At 41.5% G+C, this 26876-nt stretch overlaps 1 protein-coding gene across 3 annotated transcripts; it reads right to left on the reverse strand.

The window, feature by feature from the left end:
• Positions 1-335: 335 nt before the first annotated feature.
• On the reverse strand, positions 336-26876 carry MCOLN3 (mucolipin TRP cation channel 3). 3 transcript variants are annotated; one of them, XM_061633518.1, is made up of 14 exons: positions 26677-26876; positions 21559-21788; positions 19357-19524; positions 15577-15730; positions 13966-14050; positions 13791-13887; positions 12295-12394; positions 9469-9581; positions 9228-9377; positions 8263-8364; positions 8048-8170; positions 7138-7344; positions 4084-4214; positions 336-2454 (listed from the first exon to the last, which is right to left on the reverse strand). In XM_061633518.1, exons 2-14 carry the CDS (start codon positions 21784-21786, stop codon positions 2448-2450), a joined length of 1665 nt encoding a protein of 554 aa, XP_061489502.1. In that variant the 5' UTR covers positions 21787-21788; positions 26677-26876; the 3' UTR covers positions 336-2447. The 3 variants fall into 3 exon arrangements, with proteins under 3 accessions (XP_061489502.1, XP_061489503.1, XP_061489501.1); XM_061633519.1 differs by lacking the exon at positions 26677-26876 and adding an exon at positions 26504-26663; XM_061633517.1 differs by lacking the exon at positions 26677-26876 and adding an exon at positions 26368-26485.

Consider the following 26876-nt stretch of genomic DNA (forward strand, 5'->3'; position numbering starts at 1 on the left):
CGGTGTTTGAACTGGGAAGACACATAATTGTGACTACATAATTCACCAGAATTGTGTTTTGTGTTGTTTCTTGCCTGAACCATACATACCACATGGTCCATCTTGCTCATTGTCTACTTATGGTAGATTGTAATCTGGTTGATAGGCATAAAAGAGTTTAGTGTAAAGTGGAACAATACAGTATGTTCTTTGCAATCATACAACCCTGCAGTTTTATGATTCCGTTTTCTTTTAACTGGGTACCTTTCTCTATGTCTGAACAAATTCAGGTACATCCATTTCACCCAAACCACAATGTTAAATCCTTTCCAAAATATAAGACAGTAATGATAATGCACTGGTTAAACAAAATTTTATTCTTAATGTCAATATTAATTAACTTTCAAGTTAAATATTTAACTATAGCATCCTATAAAATGTGAACAAACAACACATAGTTAATGTTTTTCAAAGTTTGTACACAGTACATAAAAAGTCTTGCTGCTCATTCAAAATTCAGTCATGATCGTTGCTTTTACATCTGAAATATTTAAAAGTCTAAAAATAGATTTCCTTTATTTTTCACATCTCCTTCCCAAGTAAATACAATATACCTAATAAGGCATCTATAAAAGTCAGGTTCCACATAAGGGTTTTGGACAACTGGTTAGCAATTCTAAGATCTAACACAAGTTGCAGCATAGTTTAAGAGTTATATTTAGAGTAATTCTATGTGCTGTCCACTCCAGTGTTATTGCAGACAGTCTGTACTTGTTTAATATAAAGGCTTGAGTAATACACTGATTTGCACATAACATTAAATTTGCAATGAAATGTGTTAGTTGCAATGAAGTGTAAAGTGTGTGTTTATTAGTGTTCACATCTCTTTGCAACTCATTTAGTGTTGTGATAATGATGTGAAAGACCAGAATGTCTCACTCTCTTCCAGTGTGTCAATCCTGTCCTTTTTGTCCATTTAATCAGAAGAGTGGCAAACAACATCAACCACTAAGACTTTATTTGAAACACACTGAACATCTGTGTAGCAAATGTTAGATTTTTTATACAGTTTGATCAACTAACAACCAAACTCCATATTTCAAAAGCATGGAAAATCCCATTTTCCACCTGTTTGTGTGGACACAGTGTGGACTGTGTGTGGACATACAGTCTCTATGTGAATCTGGCACTCAGCAGCAGACCCTCCAGAAGGACCCTTCCCTCCCCCCCTTAGCCTATTTAATAAATAAAACAAAACAATGCAGTACCAAAACATTTTCAAGCTACTGTTCCTGCTAAGTGATATTAATTCATCTGAATGTTTGAGAGGAACTGCTTCCTTCCTGTGAGTGGATCCCCAAGTCACATTGACAGGTGGGGCATGTATTAGCTTAAAGAAGGGATATGAAACCTTTGGCCCTCCAAATGTTGGACTACAACTGAAGGGCCATAGGTTCACCAGCCCTAGCACAAAAGGATGATTTCTATATTTGCATGCTCTCTTATTGAGTGTTTAATCTTCTACCTTACTCGGCCAATTTGCCATTCCTCACTGCCATTCATTTAGTACTTTCTGCCCAGCCAATTACTAAAGTAGTTTTCAGTTGCATTAAAAGTTATTGAAGTTTCTGAAATGGGAGAGTTTTTTCTATGCAAGAGATAACTCTCTCTGGACTGGAGAGTACCCAGGTGGTTCATCATGGTGTGATTGTTCTGCTCTGCTGTCTGAAACAATACACTTGAGATACCATATTTACATATGTGTTAAACAAAGTACTACTTTTTGCAAAACAACTACATGAGGAACCCCTGGGTCAGTCATGGCAGGGAAAGCCAATATGGTGCCCTCCCTTCAGTCCCAGCTAATATAGCCAATTATCAAGGATTATGAAAGCTGCAGTTCAGATTGGCTCTCCTTGGCCTAGGGTCTTTACATTCAACCCACCAGGCTACTGCTTAGATAATGCACTAAGATGTTGAATTTATATTGTACATATATATTGGGTACTTTTCTAAGAAGTTTTTATTTGGTAATTCTAGGTACCTATTTAAATACCAGACAGGTGGCAGCCAATTAGGTTTTCACAAATTTGAGGGTCTCTGTACCCTCACTTTCGCCCTGACCCATCACAGTATTATCTGTGCCACTGTTTCTACAAGTTATGTAGATGTATACAGAGAACTAGAAAAAGCAAAGCACTTTTGGAAAAAGAGTGCTTAATCATGAAGTGGACAGTTATCCACTTTTATAAACCAATATTCAGTAATGCTTCTAATCCAGACAATTTTGCTTTGACTTTTGCTGCAGTTCTAAATACACTAGGAGGTAATTAAAGTTGGCTTGTCTTGCAAGAATTTGGATGTTTTGTGCCTTGTATATTGGAATTTTCTCTTTGACCACTCAGTTAAGGATCTGTGATGAGAGTGCAGTTTCCACATGAATTCAAAAGTTCTTGCCAATATTTTCATTAAGACCTTAAGGGGGAGAAAAGGGTAGGCATATTATTATAGGACTAAAGAAAAATCGAGATTGGTTCCTTTTAACACAACTAGTGGAACAACTAAATCTGCATTCTGAAGCATAGTTACTTGGAAGTAAAATATCAGTGAACTTAATGCTTATTTCTAAGTAAACCTGCTTTAAGACTGTACTGCACATCTGATAATTTTGTTTATTTTAGAAATAAGCAGTTGATCTTAATCTGTTCAAAACATAACATTTTTGTTTTGAAGAAATGGTGCTTTTTGATTTGATGTGAAAGACATTTTATGTACTGCATTCTGAGAAAAAGATCACATTTCTAGTTTGTGCCAATATATTGCTGTGGCACATTGCTATAGCCCCACATTAGAAACCCCCTACTGTAATGGTCTGCATTTTTCTTACTAACACATTATTCCTTTGAGCTCCTCATGAGCATGCCTGATATTTGGGATCACCAATGTGGTGCCCTCCACCACCACCCATCTTTGCTACCTGCCAAAGCCCCCTGCCTATCCCGATTTATGTGTGTCTTTTTAAAAAAAAACTACATTTCCCTTAGACTGCTCTTCCATTTGTTTCCTTAGAATGGCTCTTGGCCATCATGGGCCCAGAGATATTCAAAGGAAAGGAATAGGACAGGATGGTTTGCTTTCTAGCATGCTGGAAGCCCCAAATGCCTTTGAAATGGGGTGGGGAGCCTGTGGCTCTCCAGATGTTGTTGGACTACAACTCCCATCGTCCCTGAAGTATACACTGACCATGTCCAACAACATCCAGAGGGCCACAAGTTCCCCAACCCTGCTTTTAAAAAAGGAAAAGTTAGAATAAAAGCATGACAGAGACTGGGAGGATTTCCCCCACAATTTGCCAGAGATGGGGCACCAGATCTAGCACAATTAATAGTAATCAAAGAATGTCAGAAAGGCCTGATAAAAAGGCACAGTAGAGAAAGGATTGGGTTATGGGTACCATATGCATTACTTGGAACCAGAAATGAGAGTGTGAGGCTGAAGCTGGTTCCTAGTTCCCAATTCCTTGTTCAACATAAAGCTGCTTGAATAAAGTAAGTAAAGTTTATATGTGGCCACAATTCATGCACTCACTCAAGTGGGAGACTGTTGCCTTCCAGATGTCCAGTGCTTAGTTTTTACTCATTACTCTCAAATGTGCTGCTTCCGTGTAAATCTGTGTGAATGTACATATGAAACAACTGGAGGTACGAATCTCTAAATAAACTCTGTGCCATCTGGAGTAGCCCAAAGCTAATTTTTGAATGTTAAGTCTGTCTGGGGACATTACATTTTATAGCATGTTATGCAAATACAGCACTTTATATTCAAAGAGAATAACGGTGCATCTTGAAGGGGACAGTCTACAGGAGGTGTATAATACAGGGTAACTCAAAATTTATGTTGGAGCGCCGCAACAGAGTAATACAAACTCCAGTTCTGTAATTAGGCTATTCATGTAACTGTGTGTCAAATTAGGAACTGGGAACTAGCAGCCAGCTTCAGCTTTGTATAATCTGCTATATTAGGGGCAGGGTGCACAAGCTACTAGCTCTACTCTCTGGAACAGTTGATGCAACTATCAGTATGGGCTTGCACTTAATCACTAACCTTTTACAACAGCAGAAGATTGTTGTGGGACCTTCATCTTCTAATCTGTATCTTCCGGAGTTTGGTAGATCTTTGCACTGTGCTATGAATGCACGAAGTTCTGTCTCTGGAAAGCCTTCTAGCTGGTAATGCTAAAAAGTTTTTTGCCAATAGCTTCAATGCACAGAATCTCAAACAAATTACTGTATGCAAATTAATAGAGGATTTCAAAAGTGTTGGGGACCAGGGTACTGTGGGTGGGAGTGCTGGCTGGAAAAACTGGGCTAGGAAAGAAGAGCAGAGTTGTTTTTTATTTTGTTTTAAATGTTTTTATACTGCCTGTCATGTAAACATTTCCAGGCACTGTACAAATATACCGTTTCTGCATATTGCTGTGGGAGGGATCTTGAAGGTATGCAGAAAAATCATATTCTCAGAAGTGATTCCCCCTACCTTCCCACAAAACTCCCCAAACAGACTGGTGATTGGCGCAGCACATACACAGTGTCTTAATACTGTCTCAAATACTGACAGGAGAGACCGATCTGCTAGCACAAATTCTCAGCTGCGGATTTCACAGTGCCTTTATAGGAAGGTACTGTTGAATACAGATGGATGCTGGAGGTGTAATGCTGCAAGTGCCTCACTGAGGCATACATGACTAATTATATTTTCTTTTTGGTTTGAAGTTATTGTCCACATTAATTCTGCATTGGAGAAATCCTTGATATTTGCAGATCTCCAATGTACTTTTTACATTATGGCTGTGGGCACACAAATCGCTTTCAAAGCAGCGACAATAGTTTTTCTGGCTGTGTTTTGAAGTGACTTTGCCCTCGGCAGGACTTACCTCCCTTCCCCACTGCTGATTTCAGATCTTTCTGGACTGCCCACAGCACAGTGTTGGGCAAACCACTGTCTCTGCCTGAGCTTACAGCAAAGCATTTCCATTGGCCACACCTGGAGGGCAACAGGTCAGTCTACCAATCAATTGTGAAATCTGTCTGAAGTTTAATTTTTAAAAATGCACTTGAGCTGCTCTGACCAGATTTTAGAGTTAAAGGGGGTGGAGTTTGACTAGTGTAGTGTGCCCCTGTTTTCAGAAAACAAAGGTGAAGATGCACTGGAACCGTCACAACAGTAAGTATGTTATAACCCTATATCTCTGTGGTCTGTGGACTAATCGCAGGACAACAAAAGTAGATTTTGCAAGCCCTTATGGTACCAAGAAACATATACTTTGAGCTGGAAGGCAGGGGTGTAGCCTTCTGGGTTTATAGACCCGTCACTTTTTTGGGAGCAGGGTCCCAGCCAGGTCCCTATGTACGAGCTAATTAGCATGAAAAGGGAGCATGTTAGTCACTGAGAAGAGTGTTTGTCCTTTCATGCTGATTGGAGCCAATCAGAATGAAAGGAGGAGAGTCAGCCACACTGAGAAGACTCTTCTCAGTAGTTAACACACAGCCTCCCTTTTCATGCTGATTGGCTCCTAGGAATGTCTGTTGCAGTGGAAGTGGACTCTCAAGGTGACAGCAAGGGAGATGAGGGAAAGTAGAAAAGAGGGTGTGGCTGTGCCGGGGTGTGGTGTGACTATCACAGAGGGACACTGCACTTCTGAATTTGCCACTACACTACTGCTGGAAGGACAAACATCCACAATCTATAATGTACTGGTTTGAGGACCTTACTGCTTAAGAACGTATTAAGAGCCTGCTGGATCAGGCCAGTGGCCCATCTAGTCCAGCATCCTGTTCTCACAGTGGCCAACCAGATGCCCATGGGAAGCCCACAAGTAGGATCCGAGTGCAGGAGCACTCTCCCCTCCTGCGGCTACTGGCAACTGGTTTTCAGAAGCATATTGCGTCTGACTGTGGTGGCAGAGCACAGCCATCATGGCTAGTAGCCACTGATAGACTCATCCTCCTTGAATTTGTCTAATCCTCTTTTATAGCCATCCAAGTTGGTGGCCATCACTGCCTCTTGTGGGAGCAGGTGTGCTGCATGAAAAAGTATTTTCTTTTATCTGTCCTGAATCTTCCAGTATTTAGCTTCATTGAAAGTCCATGAGTTCTAGTGTTATGAGAGAAGAAAAATTTTTCTCTATCCTCCTTTTCTGTGCCATGCATAGTTTTATACTCTTCTATCATGTCACCTCTCACTTGCTTTTCTCTAAACAAAAAAGCCCCAAATGTTGCAACCTTTCCTGATAGGGGAGTCGCTTCATCCCCTTGATCATGTTGGTTGCCCTTTTCTGAACCTTCTCCAAGTGCACAATATCCTTTTTGAGGTGAGGTGACCAGAACTGTAAACTGTACACAGTATTCCAAATGCAACCACACTATAGATTTACACAATGGCATTACAATATCAACAGGTTTATTTTCAATACTTTTCCTAGTGAAAGGTTTGAACACATTCACATACGTTTATTCACACATTTGAACATATTTCTTATAAATGTCAAATTCCTTTGGATATCTCTCAGGATATTTGCATGGCATATACTGACATACGTTTAAACTGACATGGATATATGTTGATTGTCATATTATGAATATGACCTGATTTTTTCTGTTTGTCTTTTTTCTTTTCTTTTTTTAAAACTTGCTATAGAAAAGTAACAGTTCCTCAGCTGCTAGAGTTGGTCTGAAGTGAAGCAGGTAGCCTGCCATTTACTTCCCTTCAACCTAGGGCCTAAAGGGGAAAGAACTGGGCTCCAAGAATGCCTGCAGTCAAGTGTGCATTCTCCAAGCCAGCTTCCTTCTCCAAGGTCCCCCTCATATTTTACAGGACTGTCAGGATGGGTGAGGATGAATTGGCATCAAAGTACATATTATCAGGTGTGTGTCTCTTAGCCCAACCCCCCCCCCCCGCGCCATAGGATCCGCTGCAACCCTTCTGCTGAAGTGAGAGCTTTTGAGTCAAGCAACAGAGCTACAACAGTCATCCCTAGATCTGGCCCCCTCTGAAGTCTGGCACCCCAATCCAATTAAGGGGAAGTGTTGAAACTCACAACTGGATAGGTGGAAAAACATTTTTAACATCAGTTCCCTACAAAGAAAACTTCATACATACCTTAACTGTTTCATAGGTATCTGTAATAAGGGCAATGAAAAGACTCAGAACCATGTAGATAAATAGGCTAATAAAAGAGTAGAGGTAGATCCGACTGAATAACCAAACCAAATAGCTCTTCTGCTGCATTTTTGCAAAAGTAGCAAACATGTCATCTCCATTTATCAAAGAGAAGAGACACTCAGAAACCATGTTCAAGGAACGGAACTTGAAGAGAAGGAAACAAAACAAAAGGTTTGTTATTTCAACAGATGTGAAATAAGCTTCAAGGTACATCGTATGTATTTTATTGGGGGGCCATTATCACACATGGTACAAGATCTGAGTATTAGCCCATTCACACAGTAATTCTGGCCATGTACAGACCATACACACATGAATCCCAAATAATCCTGGGAGGTGTAGCTCTATAAGGGGTAAACTACTGTTCCCAGGATTCTTTGTGGGAATCACGGTGCTTTAAATGTACGGTGTATATACAGCCAGTCGGCATATACATGAGCAAACATACTAACAGGCAAACTGAAGTCCCACTAAGAGGTAAAGTGGATATCATGGGCAGAATCCAACACCGTACGAACTTCAACTCATGCATTGGGACTCCACTCCACTCCTCCAATGGGACTCCAAAATCTATTCCCCCAGAGCAGATTTTAAGGGTGCAGCAAGAGCTGAAGAGGAGAGGACAGGGACATCTTCCACAAGCAGAGCTCCATTCTGCTTGTGCACGGACAGCACCAGAAATAACTGTGTTTTTGGCAAGCTGCCCTAAATAAAATCTCTATTCATTTTAAGAGTAAGAAGAGAGACCAGCCCCCATAAACATGCTGGTGGCATGCTCATCTCCCTCAATAAGTATGTTTTTATAAGAGAGAGCTCAGAATACTTAGATGCAGCTAGATTACAATACCTTTACATGATATGGACCCAGCACAATCCAGCCACAGAAACAATATCCCAGATAAATCATAGCAGCACAACAACAAAATCGAATCACATTGGGCAATGCCGCACGTAATGTCAAAATAAGAAGCTGCAAAAGAAACAAAATGCCTTCAGTACAGCTAGATAGTAACAGAAAACAAAATAAAAACCAACGGCATGAAGATCCTAGGTAATCCTTACATTGTACTTCTGAAAGAAGCCTAGGTAGCGAATCACTCCAAGCCACACAAGCATGGTGGATGTTCCCAAGAGGATACTACAGACATCGTAGCTTGTTAGACTCTGTATGAAACATAGAATTATGTCAAGTTATCAGCTGCTTTGTATAACTTGGGTAGATTGTAATATGAACCTGCCAAAAGTGAAACTGCATTAAGGTGGTGGCTGGAAGGATGCTAGAAAAAGTGATCTGGGGCATAACCTCCCCCCGCCAAATGTTTTTGAAGATCTTATTAAATTGCTATCTTTGTCAGAGATTTGTGGTCTGCATTCTTGGCAAAGTGCCCTTTCTATTCACTAAGGCAGGAGGCACCCCAGATGTACCAGTCAACTACTTTCTAGGGTGGCATCACCTTTGCTGCAAAAGCAGACAGTTATGGCCATCCTTTTCCTGAGGGGTATCACTATGACCCAAGTGATGATGGGCAAAGAGACTCAAGCTACATATGAGAGATGGGTAGGGCTGCTACTAGATGGAATAATTGGGGGGAGGGCTGATCATTCATTTAAATACACAACCAAAGATGCCCTTACACCTACATAGAGGTGCTTCCCACTTCATAGCATCGCCACCATGAATAGAGAGATAGCAATATCTCTTCTACACAGCAATCAAGCCTACCCAGTTGAGCTTTCTCCTCAAACACAGACTCAGTATCAGCCAGTGGGAAGATATTAAAGCTTAAGAACTCAGGGTCTTGTGAAGATGCAATTTAAAAATATTTAGGCTACAATCCTATACCTACTTACTAGGGAGTATGCCCCATTGAATTTAATGGGAGTTATTTCTGCGTAAACATGTATAGGATTGCATTGCCTACCTAGGATGCCAAAATACTAAAGACCAGTACAATTAGGAGTGCCAGAGCCGATGAAGAGGCCAGATTTGAAAAATTGTTAGTCTATTCAACATGCAAGCATCTTACCTTAGCCTGTATTTCCATCTTTAGCGTAGATCCAATTATGGTTAGAACATCACTAACTATGATCATGATATACCATCCATTGACAAATTCCATCTGGTCTGTGAAAGATACTTCTTTCTTATAATGATGTTGGAAAAAGGATACAAATTCCTGAGGGGGAATGGCAGAGAAAAGGAGACAGATTGTCACTGAGAAGTTGCAATGACACGTTATTGGGAAACATCAATAAAGTTAAACTCACCCTTTGTAGACGGATCCCTTTGATCACTGATCGTGTGCAGAGAACCAGTGATGCTAGGCATGTCAATATGACAAAGGCATCAAAGATCATCATGTAGTGGGTATTCTTCTGTACTGGAATAGAATAATAGCTAATTTTTGTTTTGTTTTTTACATGCGTATAAGCAATATTCATTTCCTCCTCCACTCCAAACTCATTCACACCAGCTATTTAGGCAAAATGGTATTTGTAAAGTAGCCCTTAGCCATGGTGCTAAGTGGGAAGAAGAAGCTTTTTTCCTAATGGGAGACTCGTCCACAATGGAGATGATATTTATATTCTTTAGTAAGTGCAGTTTGGTATAGCAATTATACTAGTCAAAGCTTTCAGTGAACCTGAGAGAACATGCTCATGAATCCTAAAACATTGCTGAAACATTGCTACACTGTCAATGCTGATATAGTTGTCAGGGTCAGGCATGGACTTCATTTAGCAGACTGCTGAGCCCAGAACTTGGTATTCTGACAAATATGACTGCCATGGCTTATGATCCTGCCTCAACTGTGGTTTGTGGATGCAAGGATGAAAGGCATGATCTTTGTGGTGGGTCCTATGAAACTGTCTCTTATTGGAGATATGTTTGTCTCCCCTCATTACCAGCTTTCTGGCATCTACTGAAGACTTATCTTTTCCAGTAGGCCTTTGGGGATAGGCAAGCCTTGTGAGTTGTGTCTGCTGCAGGATTTTGTATTTTGTTGGAAATCTGGATATTTTAATGATTTTATGAAAATGTATTTTTTATATTATTTGTACATTGTCTTGGGATGTTTCAGTATGAAGAGTGAAATAAAAATTAATAAATTACTATAAAAATCCTCTTGTCTCACACATAATTTCAATAATATAAACCATGTCATATGAAAAGATTGGAAGCAGGGCTTGCACCGGGCATGACTGGGCTGTTGGGCACCAGCCTGCCCCAGGCCCACAACACCATAGCCCAACGCACACACCCCGATACAAGCAGCAAGGGGCTAATAAGCCGACCCAGATGCTCCTATCTCTTGCGTCAGTGTGCATGATGTGTGCATGTAGCTTGCACACCTGTCATCAACCAAGATGGGGGCAGGGGCATCAACCCCTTAGGAAGGTTCCTGCCACCACCTTGGGCAATGGCAGACATACACACATAGTGTACACGGTGTGTATTCTCACGGGAGAAGTAGATGGAGCATATGGGTGGGCTTATTGAAGTCCATGCTGCCTGAATGAGGGAGAATGCATGGGAGCTTCCACTCTGCAATCCACAACAGTGTCGGGTTGCAGAATCCAATGCTGACACGGATCATGGAACAAGTGCCACCCTAAGGAGGGACCCTAGGCCAAAGCCCAACCTGGCTGCCCTCTGGCGCTGGTCCTGATTGGAAGCACAGAAATCTCAACCTCACCATTGGCTGCCGCAATTGGGGCTCTAGAATGTGGGTGAAAACATACACATAGCAGTCTGCACACGAAGCCTTTCCATTGCAAACATCAGCAATTAACTCTTGGATATCAGGAGTGGGGCCAGCAGCTCCACATGATCTTGGGAGCAGGGCTAGAGACATGGCCTCACAACTCTATTCAACACATCATTCCCTTTCATATGATGCATTTCTGAAAGGAACTTTTAAAAATATAAATACAGATGTATTCTTATATATATATGAGTTTTACCTCATGTAAAAACAGCAGCTGTACAATGCACACAGATCTGTAGGGTGTGTCATCTAGTGTGCAAATACAGCAAAACTCCTGAACATTCAGTCTCATAAAATATAACAATCTTTTCGGATATGATACTCTCACACACCGCTATTGCCATAATTTCCTTTTGAAAGCAAGGCTATTTCTGGTTTTAATATGGGAAAGATCTTGAGTATCAATTTCACCTTAGAGTGGTTTCCTACATGGTAATTGCTCTCTAGAGTCTGTTCCATACATTACTCTGCAATAAATCTGTGGTCCTAAGTAAGGACCAGAATCAAATCCCAGTCTTTTTGAACAGGTTACCTGTATCATAAGAACATGTTTGTCATATACGTGCATTACATCATGTTTGAGGAACCTCTAACCCTTTAGATGTTGCTGAACTACAACTCCCATCATTTCTGACCATTGGCTATGCTGGCTAGGGCTAATGGGAGCTGGAGTCCAATAATATCTGGAGGGCACAGGTCCCCCAACCTTCATTATACATTCATACACTGTTGTCCAAGACAGAAGGCCTGCCACCAGAACTGCCATGCATCAAACCATTCTAAAGAGACAGTGACCTAGATGTTATGCCCAGGTCCTGGGACCCATACCTGTCAAGGTGAAAGAGACCTGTAAAAAGAGGTGACACATTTCTTTGAGTGCCCTTCCCAGGGCCAAACTACACATGATGCTTAAGTGTAGGTTTTTTTAAAATGCAGGTTGCATCTGCTGAGGGGCAGGGGCTGATCCCTAATGCGATCAAAGGAGGCATGTAGTCCTTTACCCCTGCAGCAGCATCCTGAGGAAAATCCTTCTGAAGCTGGTACTTGGCTTTCGGAAGAAATCTCCCATTTGTGCCAATTGGTGATTTCCTCCCAATGCAAATACTAGCTTCAGAAGAGAGAAGTTTGAGATTTATATTCCCCCTCCATAACTTCTCTGATCTTATTAAGGATCATCTATTCCCTCTGCCCCCAGCTGATGGAATTTGCATTTTTAAACACCTCATCAGATGCAAAGAGGTATTTAACATCACGTGTAGTCTGATGTTCAGTAAAAATACTGAGAAAATATCAACACAAATGTCTTAAAGATGAAATTATTACTTACTTGAACCAGAAACATGCCAGTCTTTACATTCCTTGATGGCAATATCATTATCCAGGCTTATTTTAATTCTTCCACTATGTGCTTTGTTATCAAAGACTATCTGTGGGGACAGGGAGAAAAAGTAGTTATCTACTTATAGAGAAAACTATGAAGCCATATTTTATACTGACACACTAATGGATTTGACAAATATTCCCCTAGTGAGACAAACTGGATTTAAAAGTCTTACGATCCCTAACCATTTGATCAAAAGCAGTTAAACGAAAGCAAATATAAAAAGTTAGAGTGTAAAACAACTTTAAAACAGAGGTGACACAAGTGATGCTTTACAATGTTTCCTGTCATATCCAACATGCATTTCATCTTTTATTTCAAGCAAGTGTCTGGGGTAGCTAGCGTGGTGCCTGCCTGACGTTGTTGCTCTACAACTCCCATCAGCCACAGCCAGCGCTGCTGATGGTCAGGAGTGGTGGGAGTTGGACAGCATCTAGAAAGCAGCACCTTCAATATTCCTGCTCTTGCTGTAACAGTTGCAGTGTAACAGCTGAAATTATAACCTTGAAAAACAGGCCTGGAGCTGGCACCTGGAATCCTTGGGCAGATACCAGGGCCCTGCAGGACCCACCACTGATGGCTGCCCTGAGATCCCCTTTAAACGTTTTCCTCCTTGGTGCTCTAAGCAGGTAGGGTTGGAAGCTACTGTTTCCTACATCACCCTGGCAAAACACTAGGCTAGAGGCATTGTGGGAAATTAAAATAGTGGCTCGCTGCCTATTATTATTTTATTATTATTATTTGTCGCTTTGCTTGTTATCCAAAGGTCTCCAAGCAACTTATAACACATTAGCACTGATTGGAGTGCTGCTGCCCACCACTGCCAAGTAAGCCTGAACCCCACACATAAGAGGTGGCCCATCGGAGGGCATTCTGGCAAGAATGAAATATCTGAAGTCAAAATGGGGGGATTTCCCGTAGTCATGGGAAACGGCTTCAGTATTCTGCACAGCTCCTTGACTGTTTCGTTGGTTATTGTTACTTCGCCTGTGCCTCTTCCTCCATATTGAAATTGATTGAAAACGGAGGTCATGGAAGAAGAAATATGAATTTAGACTTCAGAAACAGGATAGCCTCGGAGCACAACTTGGAATGCTTGGGGGGACATAGCTTTATCCACCTTTACCTACTATGTTCCATAAACCTTTTTACTGTTTAACAAGTATTTGCAAATGGTGAACTGAACTACTGATGTTAAAAAACAACAACAACAGAAAGTATCCCTAGCACAGGACTTAGCATCTGGTGCCTCTTCAGACAGATTTAGCCGCCACCACCACCATCCAGTTGCCATCACAGGTACAACAGAAGTTCACTTTAATGAGATTTGATGGGCTCCTGGGTCCACCACCACCCCTGCTCAAAATTGTCCTTCAGAAAAAATAGTTTTTGATTGGGGCTGTATAGTAGCTGGGAACCTTTTAACTCAACTTTCTACTTACTGTCAGAGTGAAATCATAGCAATCTGGGAGTTCATGATGACGAACCGTCTGGAGATTGATAGCCTTCAATTTGAATGTGAGCTGCACAGTCACAAGTCTAGAAGAGAGTTTGAAATTTTATTTCACCATTACCAACAACTTGCAAGTACATCAGCACCTGAAAACTCCACCTCACCTATGGAAGTCTAGAGTGAAATTGAAAACGTTCTTCCTTAATGTCCTGTTTTCGAAGGGCAGCATTGGCTCCACATAAAAACATTCTGCGAAGAAAAGATAGACAAATGTTATGGGCAGTATTGAGCATTTCACAAGGTAAAGAAGAGCCTAGATCAATGGTGGGCAAGATCTGATCCTCAGTCATCCTAACACATTTTAAGGTGCGCAAGGAAAAGCAACCATGTTTTTATGTATTTTGTAAAGAATAGTTGTAATGTATTGCTACCTCGTGGGCATTATAGACAGGTAAAGGAACTCTTGTCAATGTACCCCTTGAGAGAATCTGTTAAAAAGCAAATTTGTTCCTTAGTTCCTAAATCAAAGGTTAAATACCATACAAGTACATATTTATACCTTACCAGTGAAGCCCACACTGCAGGGGTCACCATCTCTGAGCACACATACCCCAGTCACCACCCCTTTGGTCATGAGGTGAGGGTAGTTACCTTTTTCTCCTTTGAAAAATACCCAGAGCTAAAGGAGGAAGTTGGGGAAATGACACACTCTCTCACCTCCTCTTTCAGTTCCTTCAGTTTCAAAGTTCATATCAATTCTGTTAGACCTGACCTTACCCAGATCTCTTGGAAAAGAACTTCCTCTCTTCCTGTCCCCCAGCAGGGGGAGGAGGTTGATACAGGAGAAGGGAGAAAAGTCACCAGACAGAGCAGCACCTATAGTGCCTGTTCAAAACTCTGTATGTGCCCATGGGCCTCAAAAGGTTGGTGGCCCCTGCCTTACTGATAGCTAATGTCACCATCTGTGAGGGTGCTGAATAACTCCAGATTCATACCCCTACCCCATGACTGTCAGGAGAATGGAACAGCCCTTCAGAATAAAGAAATTATCAATTTCTGATCTAGGTGAAACATAGCAGCACTAACCAGTAAATGCATAAATATATATATACCTTTCACATCAGCCACAAGGCTATTACAATTTCTTGTATGGGAAATCAATATATTTCTTGTTTGTATTCATATAATTGCACATATACACACTAACTAAAATCATAGATACTTTCCCTGTCAATATGCTTTATAACCATAATACACAAGCCTTTAAAAACAAGTCTGCAGTCTCCAAACCCAATATTAATTCATGGAAGTTATGACTATACTATGACAGTACTCAGATTCCAGACGTGCCAGATAATACCAAGAGTTGGAAGCCATCCTACAGTGTGGATCATCAACTCCAGTTCAGACTACAAAACAATATCTGCATTGGATAGCTGACAGGATACTCCTGCACAATGCCATCTCTCTTTCTAAAAGGAACATGTCACTTCCTGTTGTGATGAAGCAGCAGATTCTGTCTTGCCTGCAGGCACACCCTTGAGCTACATGGTCACACAAACAAAAGGATTCCATAGTGCATGTGCTTAAATTTCTCCTCTTATAGGAAAGTATCTCCCTGGGCATGGGGTGCTGGATGGCACCTTATGTCTTGTAGGTGTCTATGCTGATATAACTGATTAAGGGGAATGGTTGATGTTGCATATGAGTGATGAAAGTAAACTTAGCGTTGTCTTGCTCTCTCTCACACACACACCAATATTTAGAAATGTTACCAGTTTCAATTTCTGGGTCAATATCAAAAGTATCATTTCCAGGGCAGATAGTTCCTCGCTTGTAGAAGTACTGGCATATTGCCATAGGTGTCTCTTCCGCTCCTCTCTTTTCATATGCATGATTTCCAACAGATATGGTGCGTAGCTGTAAATACTAAGCCCAAAGTGACAAATAGTTAATGAACCCATATGAACTTGTCTGTCGGTTAAGATAAAGTTCAAAGGCCCTGCTCTCCATCCTGTTGATATGCAAGATCAAATGGGCAGGTACGAGAGGCAGGACCTTCTCAGTGGCAGTGCCAAACTGGTGGAATGCCTTCCTTTTGGAGGTCTTTCTGGTCTCTCATTCTCTCTTGGTTTTTAGGTGCATGTATCGCTGGACTCTAGTCCATGAAAACGTATGGCATAATAAAATGTGTAAATCATTGAGGTGCCACAAGACTCTTTATTGGTTTTGTTGCAACAGACTAGTACGACTACCCCTGTGGACACTTTTATTTAAAAGACCTCCTTGTTTCAACAGGGTTTTAATGTACAATTTTAAATGAACATATTGTATGCTATTATCTGTGTGAGACTTTTGTAATTTTTGTAATTTTATTTATTGTCTTGTCTCTGGTTTTTATTAATTTTTAAAATTATTTTGAATGACTCCCAGAAAGGCATCATCATCACATACTGTCTAGAGGGCATCTGAGGGCAGGCATTCAGATCAATGATTAAATCTACCTAGATAAATTGAGAGTAGATTTCTGAACTATGTTTGGATTCATTGGGTTCAGTTAAATTTGTATGGACAAAGTCTTCAGATAAGAACGTTTCTATTTGCTTATTTCCCATAAGAGGGGAAGAACGGGCCATTAGGACGAGAACAGGCAGTTTCTTTAGCTTGCTAGGGATTTTTCACTGGAAGCTTCACAATACAAACCCAAATAGCTGAAAGCTGGCAGGATGTTTTCACAAAGGCCACATTCACACCATACATTCATTCCACTATTATTCCACTTGAAACAGTCATGGCTTCCCCCAAAGAATCCTGGGAAGTGTAGTTTTTGAAGGGTGGTGAGAGTTGTTAGGAGACTCCTATTCCCCTCACAAAGCTACAATTCCCTGAGTGGTTTAACAATCCCTCTGCCCTTGGAACTCTGGGAATTGTAGCTTTGTGAGAGAAATAGGCATCTCCTCACACCCTTCACAAACTACACTTTCCAGAATTCTTTGGGGGAAGCCATGACTGTTTCAAGTGGAAAAATAGTGGAATAAATGTACAATGTGAATGCAACCATGGTTGTTCTGTGCAGGAAATAGGGGCCTCCTAACAACTCCCAGCACCCTTCACAAGCTATCCTTCCCAGGATTCTTTGGGGAAAGCCATTACTGTGTAAAGTGGAATAATTGTGGAATAAATGTCTGGTGTGAATGTGGCCGAAGTGACAGCAATTGTTTGTTTATTTATTTATTTATTATTTTATTTATATTCTGCCCTTCCTCCCAGCAGGAGCTCAGGGTGGCAAACAGAAGCACCAAAAACACTTTAAAACATCACAAAAGTAGACCTTAAAATACATTAAAACAAAACAACAACAAAAGCTTTAAAAACATCTTTTAAAAAAGGGTTTAAAACATTGTTTAAAAAAAATTAACAAACCTAACACAGACGCAGACTGGGATAGGTCTCAACTTAAAAGGCTTGTTGAAAGAGGAAAGTCTTCAAAAGGCACCGAAAAGATAGCAGAGATGGCGCCTGCCTAATATTCAAGGGGAGGGAATTCCACAGGGTAAGTGCTGCCACACTAAAGGTCCGCTTCCTGTATTGTGCAGAATGAACCTCCTGATAAGATGGTATCTGCAGGAGGCGCTCACCTGCAGAGCGCAGTGATTGACTGGGTATATAAGGGATAAGACGGTCTTTCAGGTATCCTGGTCCCGAGCTGTATAGGGCTTTGTACACCAAAACTAGAGCCTTGAATTGTTCTTTGCCCTCACAAAAAAACATACTAAAGCAGGAACCAATTTGGGTCATGTAACAGACTGTATCTACAGAATGTTGATCTGTGGTATTCACCTATGGGAAAGCCTTTCTAGTATTCTGATTTGGAAATGAGTTGGGCAGGTGTGGATAGTGTTACCTGTTTGCTGTTGCCATGCTCAGATACCAAGGACAAACAACAGGGGTTGACCTGTCTGTAACTCTGCAGAATTACTGCAGAGCCGGCCCTACCATTAGGCAGGATGCAGGGCTCACCTCAGGTAACTGTCTTCAGGTGTCATGGAAGGGCAGATTAAGTATTTAATTAATAATTGTTGCCAAGGAGAAGAAGAGGCACTTGTGGGTTTTCTGCCTCATGTGCCAAAATAACTTTGCAGGCTCACTGCAGTTACTACACAACTTGACTGGGGGATGGGGAGGGGTGGGGACACCATTTGCCACTCCAGCTCAGGCAGCACAATCTCTTGGACCACATGGAAACAAAATGGGATACAAGAGAATTCTTATGTTCACACCAGTGTATCCTTCCCAGGAAAATGGTATCTAGACCAGAACTGAAGCATGGTCCACATGAATGTCTACCACATCTCAGTTCCCAAATGATGTGGTGAGAAAATGGTTTTAAAGCTACTATCAAAAAGTACGTATCATAGATTTTTGCTCAAGTGGACTTCTAAGCCAGGGGTGGGGCACTGGATCCAGCCAATGGGCTGGATTCTTAGCTCAACACAGGCCAAGTTTGACAGGTGGGTAGAGTCACCCACCTGACAATCATTATGACAATATCATTACAACAATGTCAGGTGACATTTGAAATCAAACTACCCATGCAAAACATTCTGCAAAGTGCAATCAGCTGATTGACAGCGCTTGATAAGCCCTATGCAAGGTGCTTTGCACAGTGCTTTCAAGGCACCATCAATCAGCTGATGGGTGGTGCCTTCAAAGCCCCTTTTGTCCAAGCCCCAATATTATCTATCCCACACTTGACATCATATACCTGACCTAAGCATTCTCATCTGAAGAGTGAACATTGGTAGAGTGGATCCGTGGGGACCTTCTTTTAGCCCCTAGAGCCATGCAACTCCTCTGGCCCCCTGTGTATTTACAGTGAACTTCTGCAGTGGACAGCTTTGTGTATCCATTGAGGTAGATTAGAGTTTGTACTCACCTGAGGAACCTCTGTGGATGGGCAAGGCTCCCTGCTGCAGGTATTTGCTGTGAAAAAGCAAACAACTAGAGGAGTCACACAGCTCCAGGGGGCATAACTAAAAGCTTTTCCCAACAGCACCTAAAGAGAGCTTTAGTGTTGAATACTTTTATTCTATAATTCTGTACAGAAAGTCTGAAGTCAGTCGGATGTTAGACTAGGAAGGGAGAGGCATGGATTCAAATTGCCACTTAGCCATATAGCTCACTATGTGACCTTGGGCCAGACACTCTCAACCTAGCCTACCTCACAGGGTTGTTGTGAGAATACAGTGGGAAGGAGGAGAACCTCATCTTGAGCTCCTTCAAGGAAAAGGTGGGATATAAGGTAATAAACCAATAAAACACAGAAAACAGATTTGTCCTGTAACCCATTTCTGTTCAAATAACATTCATACATGACTTTTTGAAGTAATAGCTTGGTTTTTAGAGCTAGATTTAAATTCTGTGGAAAATTGCATCTTTGTAAGATTTCTCCAATTGCTTTATTGTATTGTAAATTGTTTTGATATGCCTCATGGGAAGTGATTCATAAATGAAATAAATAATATAATCACACAAAATATAGTAATAAAACTTACCTGGTTTATTGCAAAAGAAATCTGATCATAGACATCCATTTGCGTATATACTGCATAGGTATCATCCATTCTGTCTGTATAGCCTTTCAGGAAGAGATGTTTAAAAGCCACTGTGTTTTCCTCTTTAAATGCCACCACCATTTGATTGCTTAAACCAAAAACTACCAGCTGAAAGTAACCACACACACAAAAGGAAATAAAGGACGGAACCAACAGTGTTTTTGTTTTTTAAGATTCCTGAGAATTTTAGCAGTTTAACTAAGCAGTTGCACATTTCTACACAAGTAATTTACCCTGTATGGACAGCTATGGCTAAGACCATTAGACACAGAAGTTCTGCATTGATATGAACCAGGATCAGCAGCAAGGGAATCCCTGTGTACCTAAGCACAAGGTGAGATAGCTCCAGAGAAACTAATGTTATCGTAAACTCTGTTGTTAAAAACAGGAAACAGCGGGCTAATACAGGTCAGTACATTGGTGCCATGAGGTTTCCATGGGCAGCAGTGAAAGGACCATTTGAAGAAAGAACAGAAAAACTTCCCACCAGCTTCCCTTTTGCCTGCCGTACAATGGCTGCACCCAAACTTTCCTTGGTAACTACAGATCAAAATCCTAGTCTTTTCACCATTCAGATACCAGATTACTGCAATGCACTTTATGTGATGTTTCCTTTGCAATTGATCCAGAAACTGCAATTAGTGCAGAATGCTGCAACATGACTGCTCACAGGAATGTCATCTTGTCAGCATATTACACCTGTGTTCAAAGATCTGCACTGGCTGCCAGTTTGTTACTGGTACAAGTTCAGTGTTTTACTCTTGGTATATAAAGCCCTGAATGGGTTGGGACCAGTTTGAGGGATTGTCCTTTTCAACCGCTTCAGTCTTCAGAACTGGCATTTTTTAAAGTGCCACATAATGTTTGTTGCACATTTACAAGGAGTCCATCTTTCAGTGTGGCAGCACACATGTTCTGGAGTTCCCTGCCAATCAACATTAGGCAGGAACCCTCACTATATTGTTTCAGATGTCTGTTGACAACGTTTTATTTCAGCAAATCTACCCAGGCATAAAATTTAGTTATGTATTTTTTAAAAAACTTTGTTGATTTTATCTGTTTTATTTATAATTTTATTACATATACCTCTTACATAGCAGCAGGGCTATATTCCTCTTGTTCTTGGAGCAGGAAAGAGTCCTGAAACAAGTTTGTAGGAAAGGAAGGACTGGTGGTATCCCTCCTATTTTACAATGTTGTGGTCAAAATAATCTATATTCATTAGCATGCTGTTAGTTACAAATAGCTTAAGCCTTGTGTTTATCACAGTATTTTTGTGTCTGCAATTATAAATTTACAAGGGTAGAATTCTGTATAGCAACCATGCTATTCTGTTTGGTCTTTCATATGATTGGGTGAATATATGAGTATGTTCCAAATTTATAGGGCATTGTTCACACTATGCCACTCCCTCCTTCCTATTAGCTATTGGACCTAAATGCAGGCAGTGAATTTACTGCAATGTTAACCTTCGTATCTCTCACACTCTTATTTGCACATAGAGCTCATGTTCTCCATAACCTTATCTAGAATCCACAAAGGTGAAGACAGTGTAATGGCTGTAAAACTGGATCCAAATATACGTCTGTTCCAGGGTCAGCCCAAAACATTTTGCCACCTGAGGCAAAGGACAAGATGGCACCCCCCTCCCCATTCCATGTGCATAAGCTGATTGGACTGGTGACTGAATCTTACTTCAACACTGGTGACAATATATAGCATCACACCTGAGGCAGCAAGCCAGATTTGGGGGCCCAACACAGGTTGTGTGACAACAAAAGGAAATGGCTGAGGGACTTAGGAGGGACAGCCAGGTGCTGCTGCCCACCCCCCACAACTGCCACCTAAGGTGGTCACCTCACTTTACCTAATGGTAAAGTGTCAGCACCTAATATGAGAGAAAATTATTTTTCTCCCAAACTTTCATGGTGTAGAACACTGAAGCCATTTTCCCTTTATTTCAAGGTTTGCAATTTTCCATTAGTATTCAAAGTAGTTCTGGAAGTGTATTTCTCAAATGAGGATTAAATCAGTGGTTGCCAGTTCAGTATCAACAACGCCTCTTGGAGTTATGTCAAAGCAACAAAATATAGTTGTTGATTTTTTTTAAAAAAAGACAACTATAACTCTCCCCCAGCTCACCTGGATGGTAACCATTGCTATTTTCAGAAGTTGTATCCCGAGCTTCCAAGGCTTCCTCCCCCTGGCCCAGAATTTTTCACAGGGGTTCATGAAGAAAAATTTAAGTTTCCTTCTCAGCTGATCTTCTAGAAGCAATTCCTGACACACTGAAGGACGCCGCTTGTAGCTGTAAACATTTTCATCATCATGAGGACTGCAGCCGCTTACAACCCCTTCAGGATTTTCCATGGCTGGAATGTACAACCCATTGATTAATCCAGAGAAACATTAGCAACCTTGGAATGATTAACAGAAAATATTATACTTGTGGTTATGAGCTTCTCTATCATATGAGCTGGTCTGGTCTCCATGCGGGAGGAGTGCCAGATTTCAGCCCAGAAATGTGAAATGGTCAGAGAAACCAAATACACACCCATCCCAAGTACCAGTCAATCCAAAGGATCAAGCTGTTAGGTCATCAACTAAGCACAGCAGAGAAGGATAAATTTGTTAAAAAGTAGAGAAAAATTAATTCACACACCGTTCACAGGCTTCACTCAAAGAAAGCACTATTTTTAGAGCCAAACGAAGCATTTTCTCATAAACACAATATTTTGTATGCTGTGTTTCCTGTTTTCTTACTAGAGTTTGGATAGGATCGAAGAGACATTTCTTAACCCGGATTTTAGGGGGGGGGAAACTATTCACATACACATAGACTTGCCTTGCATAGAAATTCTTATTTGGATTTGTGTTTCTTGAAACACATGTCATCAGGTCAGAATGTGCCCTATTTCTTACCCACATCCAACCAAGATATGGATTGACATTACATTAAATCGGCGTGGGGAATCTGGCTTCCATATATTATTGCACTTCAACTTCCATCACCCCCAGTCAACATAGCCAATGATCAGGGATGATAGGAATGTAGTCCATCAACATCTGGAGGACCACAGGTTCCCCATCCTTGCATTAAATGCAAACCTATACTGAGATACGCATCTGTAGAATGCCAATTCTTTAAAAGTAGGAAAACAGCCCATTGGGCACCCATTCAGAGCCAGTAACTACCCAAAGCAGCTTTTGTAGTCTAGCAACATATATAGGGCTACAGATTCCCTAACCTTGCACTAAAGGGAAGGAAGGTACTTGGAACCCTTGGTACATGTGTGGTACTTCAGGATGTGGAGCTATTTAGTCCTGTTCTGTATTTGTGGTCCCCAGAAAGCAGAGTACATTTGAAAATATGTCCTGTTTGCTTGCAACACAAATCTTATAGAAGTGCTTAGTGCCTGACAACATTCCTTCCAGTTCTCTTGCTCCTATCCCTTGCACAGGGTGCGTTAATTATTTAGCATTTTGCCTGCAGCAGTGACCAAAATATGCCAAGAGTCTATATATAGGTGCAGTGCATTAATTTAACATCAGGTGTAGTCCAGGCCTAACCTTGTATGCTTAGAAATAAGTTCAGTGGTGCTTTTCATGAAGCAGACATTGGATTGCAGCTTTTGGTGAGTAAGTAATACCACTATGGGACTTACTTCCAAGTAAACATACATTATAATCATGATACTTCTCACAACACACTCTCCTGATGTCTTTGGGTCATTCAGGCTGCAATTCTAAGCACACTTACCTGAGAATATGGTCCATTAACGTCAATAGGACTTTCTGAGTAGACATGCATAGGTTTTACTGTAACTATCACTATGGAAAACAAAAAAGACTCAGGGTAGTAGTCAATCACACTCCTAAGAGTAGATCCACTGAACGTAATGGATATGACTAACTTAACTTCATTAATTTCAATTGGTCTACTCTGAGTAGGCATTAGTTGACTACAACCTTCAGTTTTGGGAAGAAAAATGCCACATAAGTGAGAAAGCAGCAGCTAATCTATAAAGTAGTAACATTCATATTTTGCTAAGGCAGGGTCTATATCTACAAACAAATACACCAAAAGTCTGCACTAGTCAGAGGTTCTCAGTTTATCTCTCTAAAAGTATGTTAATACACAATCTGTACTTGAATAAAACCACAAGACTGGTTGTGCATCTGAGCAGTACTAGCCTACGCCAACTCTCTTGCCACACACACACGCCAGCTGATGGAAACAAGGGCACTGCAAGAGTGCCACATGCTACAACGTTCACATTTAAACAGGAACTGATGTTCTGTTCACTTTCATGGCTGGGAGCATGACAATATGTGCAGCACAGACATGGACACCAAGCATGTTTTTGTTGGCTTCGTCTTCACAATCCCAGCCTCTCTTATGTGCAAGGAAAGCCCACATTTTCTATTAGAACCTTGGGAAGAATGGTGAAGACCAGCAGGAGCTCTAATGTACATCCCACTCCATAGTTCAAGGTAGAATGAACTATGCAAAACTGGGGCTATCCCACAGCAGTTGCACACAAGAGTTGCTGTCCACTTACGTTGCTGTCCCCAGTTCTGTTCCAATATCTTAATTTTAAAGTGATAAGGGTTGCAAGCCATTCCTAAGGCAAGGATGGGGAATCTGTGGCCCTCCTGATCTTGTTAGACTCCAATTCCCATCAGCCCCAGTTAGCATGTTCTAGGATGATGGGAGTTGTAGTCCAACAACATTTGGAAGGGCACAGCTTTCCCATTGTGGGGGCAGACATTTTGGATGGACCATTTTTTTTCTGGTTCAGTAAGAGCACCTCCTTATAACTTTCTCTTGGTATTTATTGATTTATTTATGAGTATTTATACTCTCTCTACTAACAAGTTCTCATGACAGCTTATAAATGTATTTAAAATACATTAAAATAGACAATGGTACAAAGGTTACTACCAGTTGCCGGAAACCATAGGACGAGAGAGTCCTGTTCCACTCAGGTCCTGCTTGCAGCCTTCCCACAGGAATCTGGTGGGCCACTGTGAGAACAGGATGCTGGACTACTGGCCCATATGTTCTTCTTATGATTACTACAGTGAGGCAAAGGTGTATAACCCCCCCATTGCCAGTTTTCCCATGTCCCAACTGCCTCTCTGCAACTGAATCTGCTGGCCTGGAACTGACTATGGAAGCAGCAGGTATTAGTTCCTCACAGCCCAGGGTTTCTTCGTTGGATGTTGCATCCTTTATTGCCTTCATATCCTAAGCTTCTTCCATGGAACTCAAAGTAGCCTCACAACAACCCTGCAAGGCAGGTTAGCTTAAGAACTTATGACTTGTCCAAGGCTACTTGGTGAGCACCACTAACGGGACCAGACCTGAACTCTTGAGGTACAAATAATAGACAATTAGGTTTTTATAGCTTTTATTTTATTACTTTAAATGTACAGCGTACTAATTTTAATTGTTATATGATTGGAACGTGCTGTGGGACCATTTGGTGAAAGGCAGGCTATAAGTACAAATAATAAATATATAAATAATACTTGGATTTCTCACACTTAGACCCAATACTCTAGCCACTACACCACAGCCCATTACCTAAAGCCACAGGAAGCAAGTGAACTAGTCCATAGTTTCAGGGTTTTTTTAAAAAAAGGCCAAAGAAATAAATAGAGGGCTCTCGAGTTAATCTTGGGTCCTTAAATTTAGTCAGAAGAAAGCTTGGCAAAACTCTTGCCCATTCAACAACATAGACAAGTATTCTGTCTTCTCTACACACAACAGGTAAGTGTATAACAACATTCCAAATGCATCTTCTCAGAGATGTTTTGCTGTCTCGGCAATAATACAGTATGATCATATTTCAATTAGAAGCTTGCTGGAATGATAGCAATCAGGAAGCATCAGCGCTACCAACAACATGCACTCATTCCTAAAAATGGCTTTAGAGAAAGGACACATGTAATTAGCGTCACCTTCTCACTGAAACAGGCATGAGAACCAGATCTAAAGGACCATTTTGCTCTGTATTCATATAAAGTTTGTTGAGAGTGGGAAGGGAAAGATCATAATTTGAAGCAAGACTCATGGCTACGTAGCTCCAGAAGTTATTTCCAGGGCTGTTGCTTAACTGAAAAAATCCAAAGCTGCAATCCTATGGCCGCTTATCTGGGAATAAGGCTTGCTGGACGTAAGGGACCTAGGCTGTAATCCCAACCATCTCTATTCAGAAGTAAATCCCATTGAACTCAATAGAGTTTACTCCCAGCATCCCAGGTAAGAAATGTAAGGATTGCAGCCTAACTTCCTAGTAAACGTGCACAGGACTACACTGATGAATCAATTTCATTTTAATCAAGTGATTAAATATGAAAAAGTTTGCATATGACTAAAGCAATAGTTTCGAAGGGAAAAAAACCGAAAAAAGGCTGGGTATAAATTACATGAGTAAAGCAAATAATTTTTTTAAATGGCCAGTTATTAGGGGCATCCTTTTAGTAGATTAAAAGATTTCTTAATCTAATAAACTAACTGCTTAATTGGTTAAAGGTTGTAGCCCTATCTATTTCCAGTACCAGCTCTCAGCTCTGAAACTATGACAAAGCAGGCAGTGCTTCTGAGCATGCACAGAGTGTATTTTCCTGTACCGATGAGTTTGCTCCAACCCATTTGAGAATAAAAGCAGGGATCCCCAAGGCATCTAAGTAACGCTCCATTTGGACAAGTCAAACTGCTTTTGAAAGAGGTTATGTTAAAAACAGCCTTGTGAGGGTCCATTTGTCTCTTGCCCAGTTCCATAATTCAGCCACCCTGAAGAACGCACAAAACATCAGACTCCACAAAGGACGAAAAAATCCCCCCTCCTTCCCCGATTTCCATGACCTACGCGGGATCTTCCATCAGGAGACTATTTCCCTGCCTCTGAGGGCAGGAGGAGCGCATGCAAAGCCCGGACTGACCTTTCGAAGGATAACGAGAGAAGCAGTGCATTTCGGAGTCGGAGCCTCTTACGCTCTTTCTTTCCGTGAGCTCCCTCCCTGACGGGTTTTCTCCCCCAGCACAGCATCAGTTAACAAGCTTACTCTGGTGACTTACTCACGGCAACAGCCCCGCGCACCCACAGATGCTGCCTTCGGAACAACGCCAAGCGCCAGGGAGAGCGAGCGAGCAAGAGCCGGCCAGGGATGCCTTCTTTAGCATCGCTGCGAGGCGCAAAGAGACACCTGATCCCCGGGGTGAGGGCGATTCTCCGCAGCCAGCCCACTCACCTGCAGCACCTGGGGCAAGGAGTGCACATTGCCGAGAGGTGGCCGCCTCAGTGGGAGTCCGGTTTCATTCCTGTGGGTCTCATCCGCCCGGCGCCGCGGTGGGAGCGGGACGTCGTCGGGGAGAGTCAAGATTGGAGCGGTGGAGCTGCCAATACGCAGCTACGGCAGCGGCTGAGGAAGCGCCACGTGACTCCGGCAGC

This window comes from Rhineura floridana, chromosome 6, assembly GCF_030035675.1.
Source record: "Rhineura floridana isolate rRhiFlo1 chromosome 6, rRhiFlo1.hap2, whole genome shotgun sequence".
Classification (NCBI taxonomy): Eukaryota; Metazoa; Chordata; class Lepidosauria; order Squamata; family Rhineuridae; genus Rhineura; species Rhineura floridana.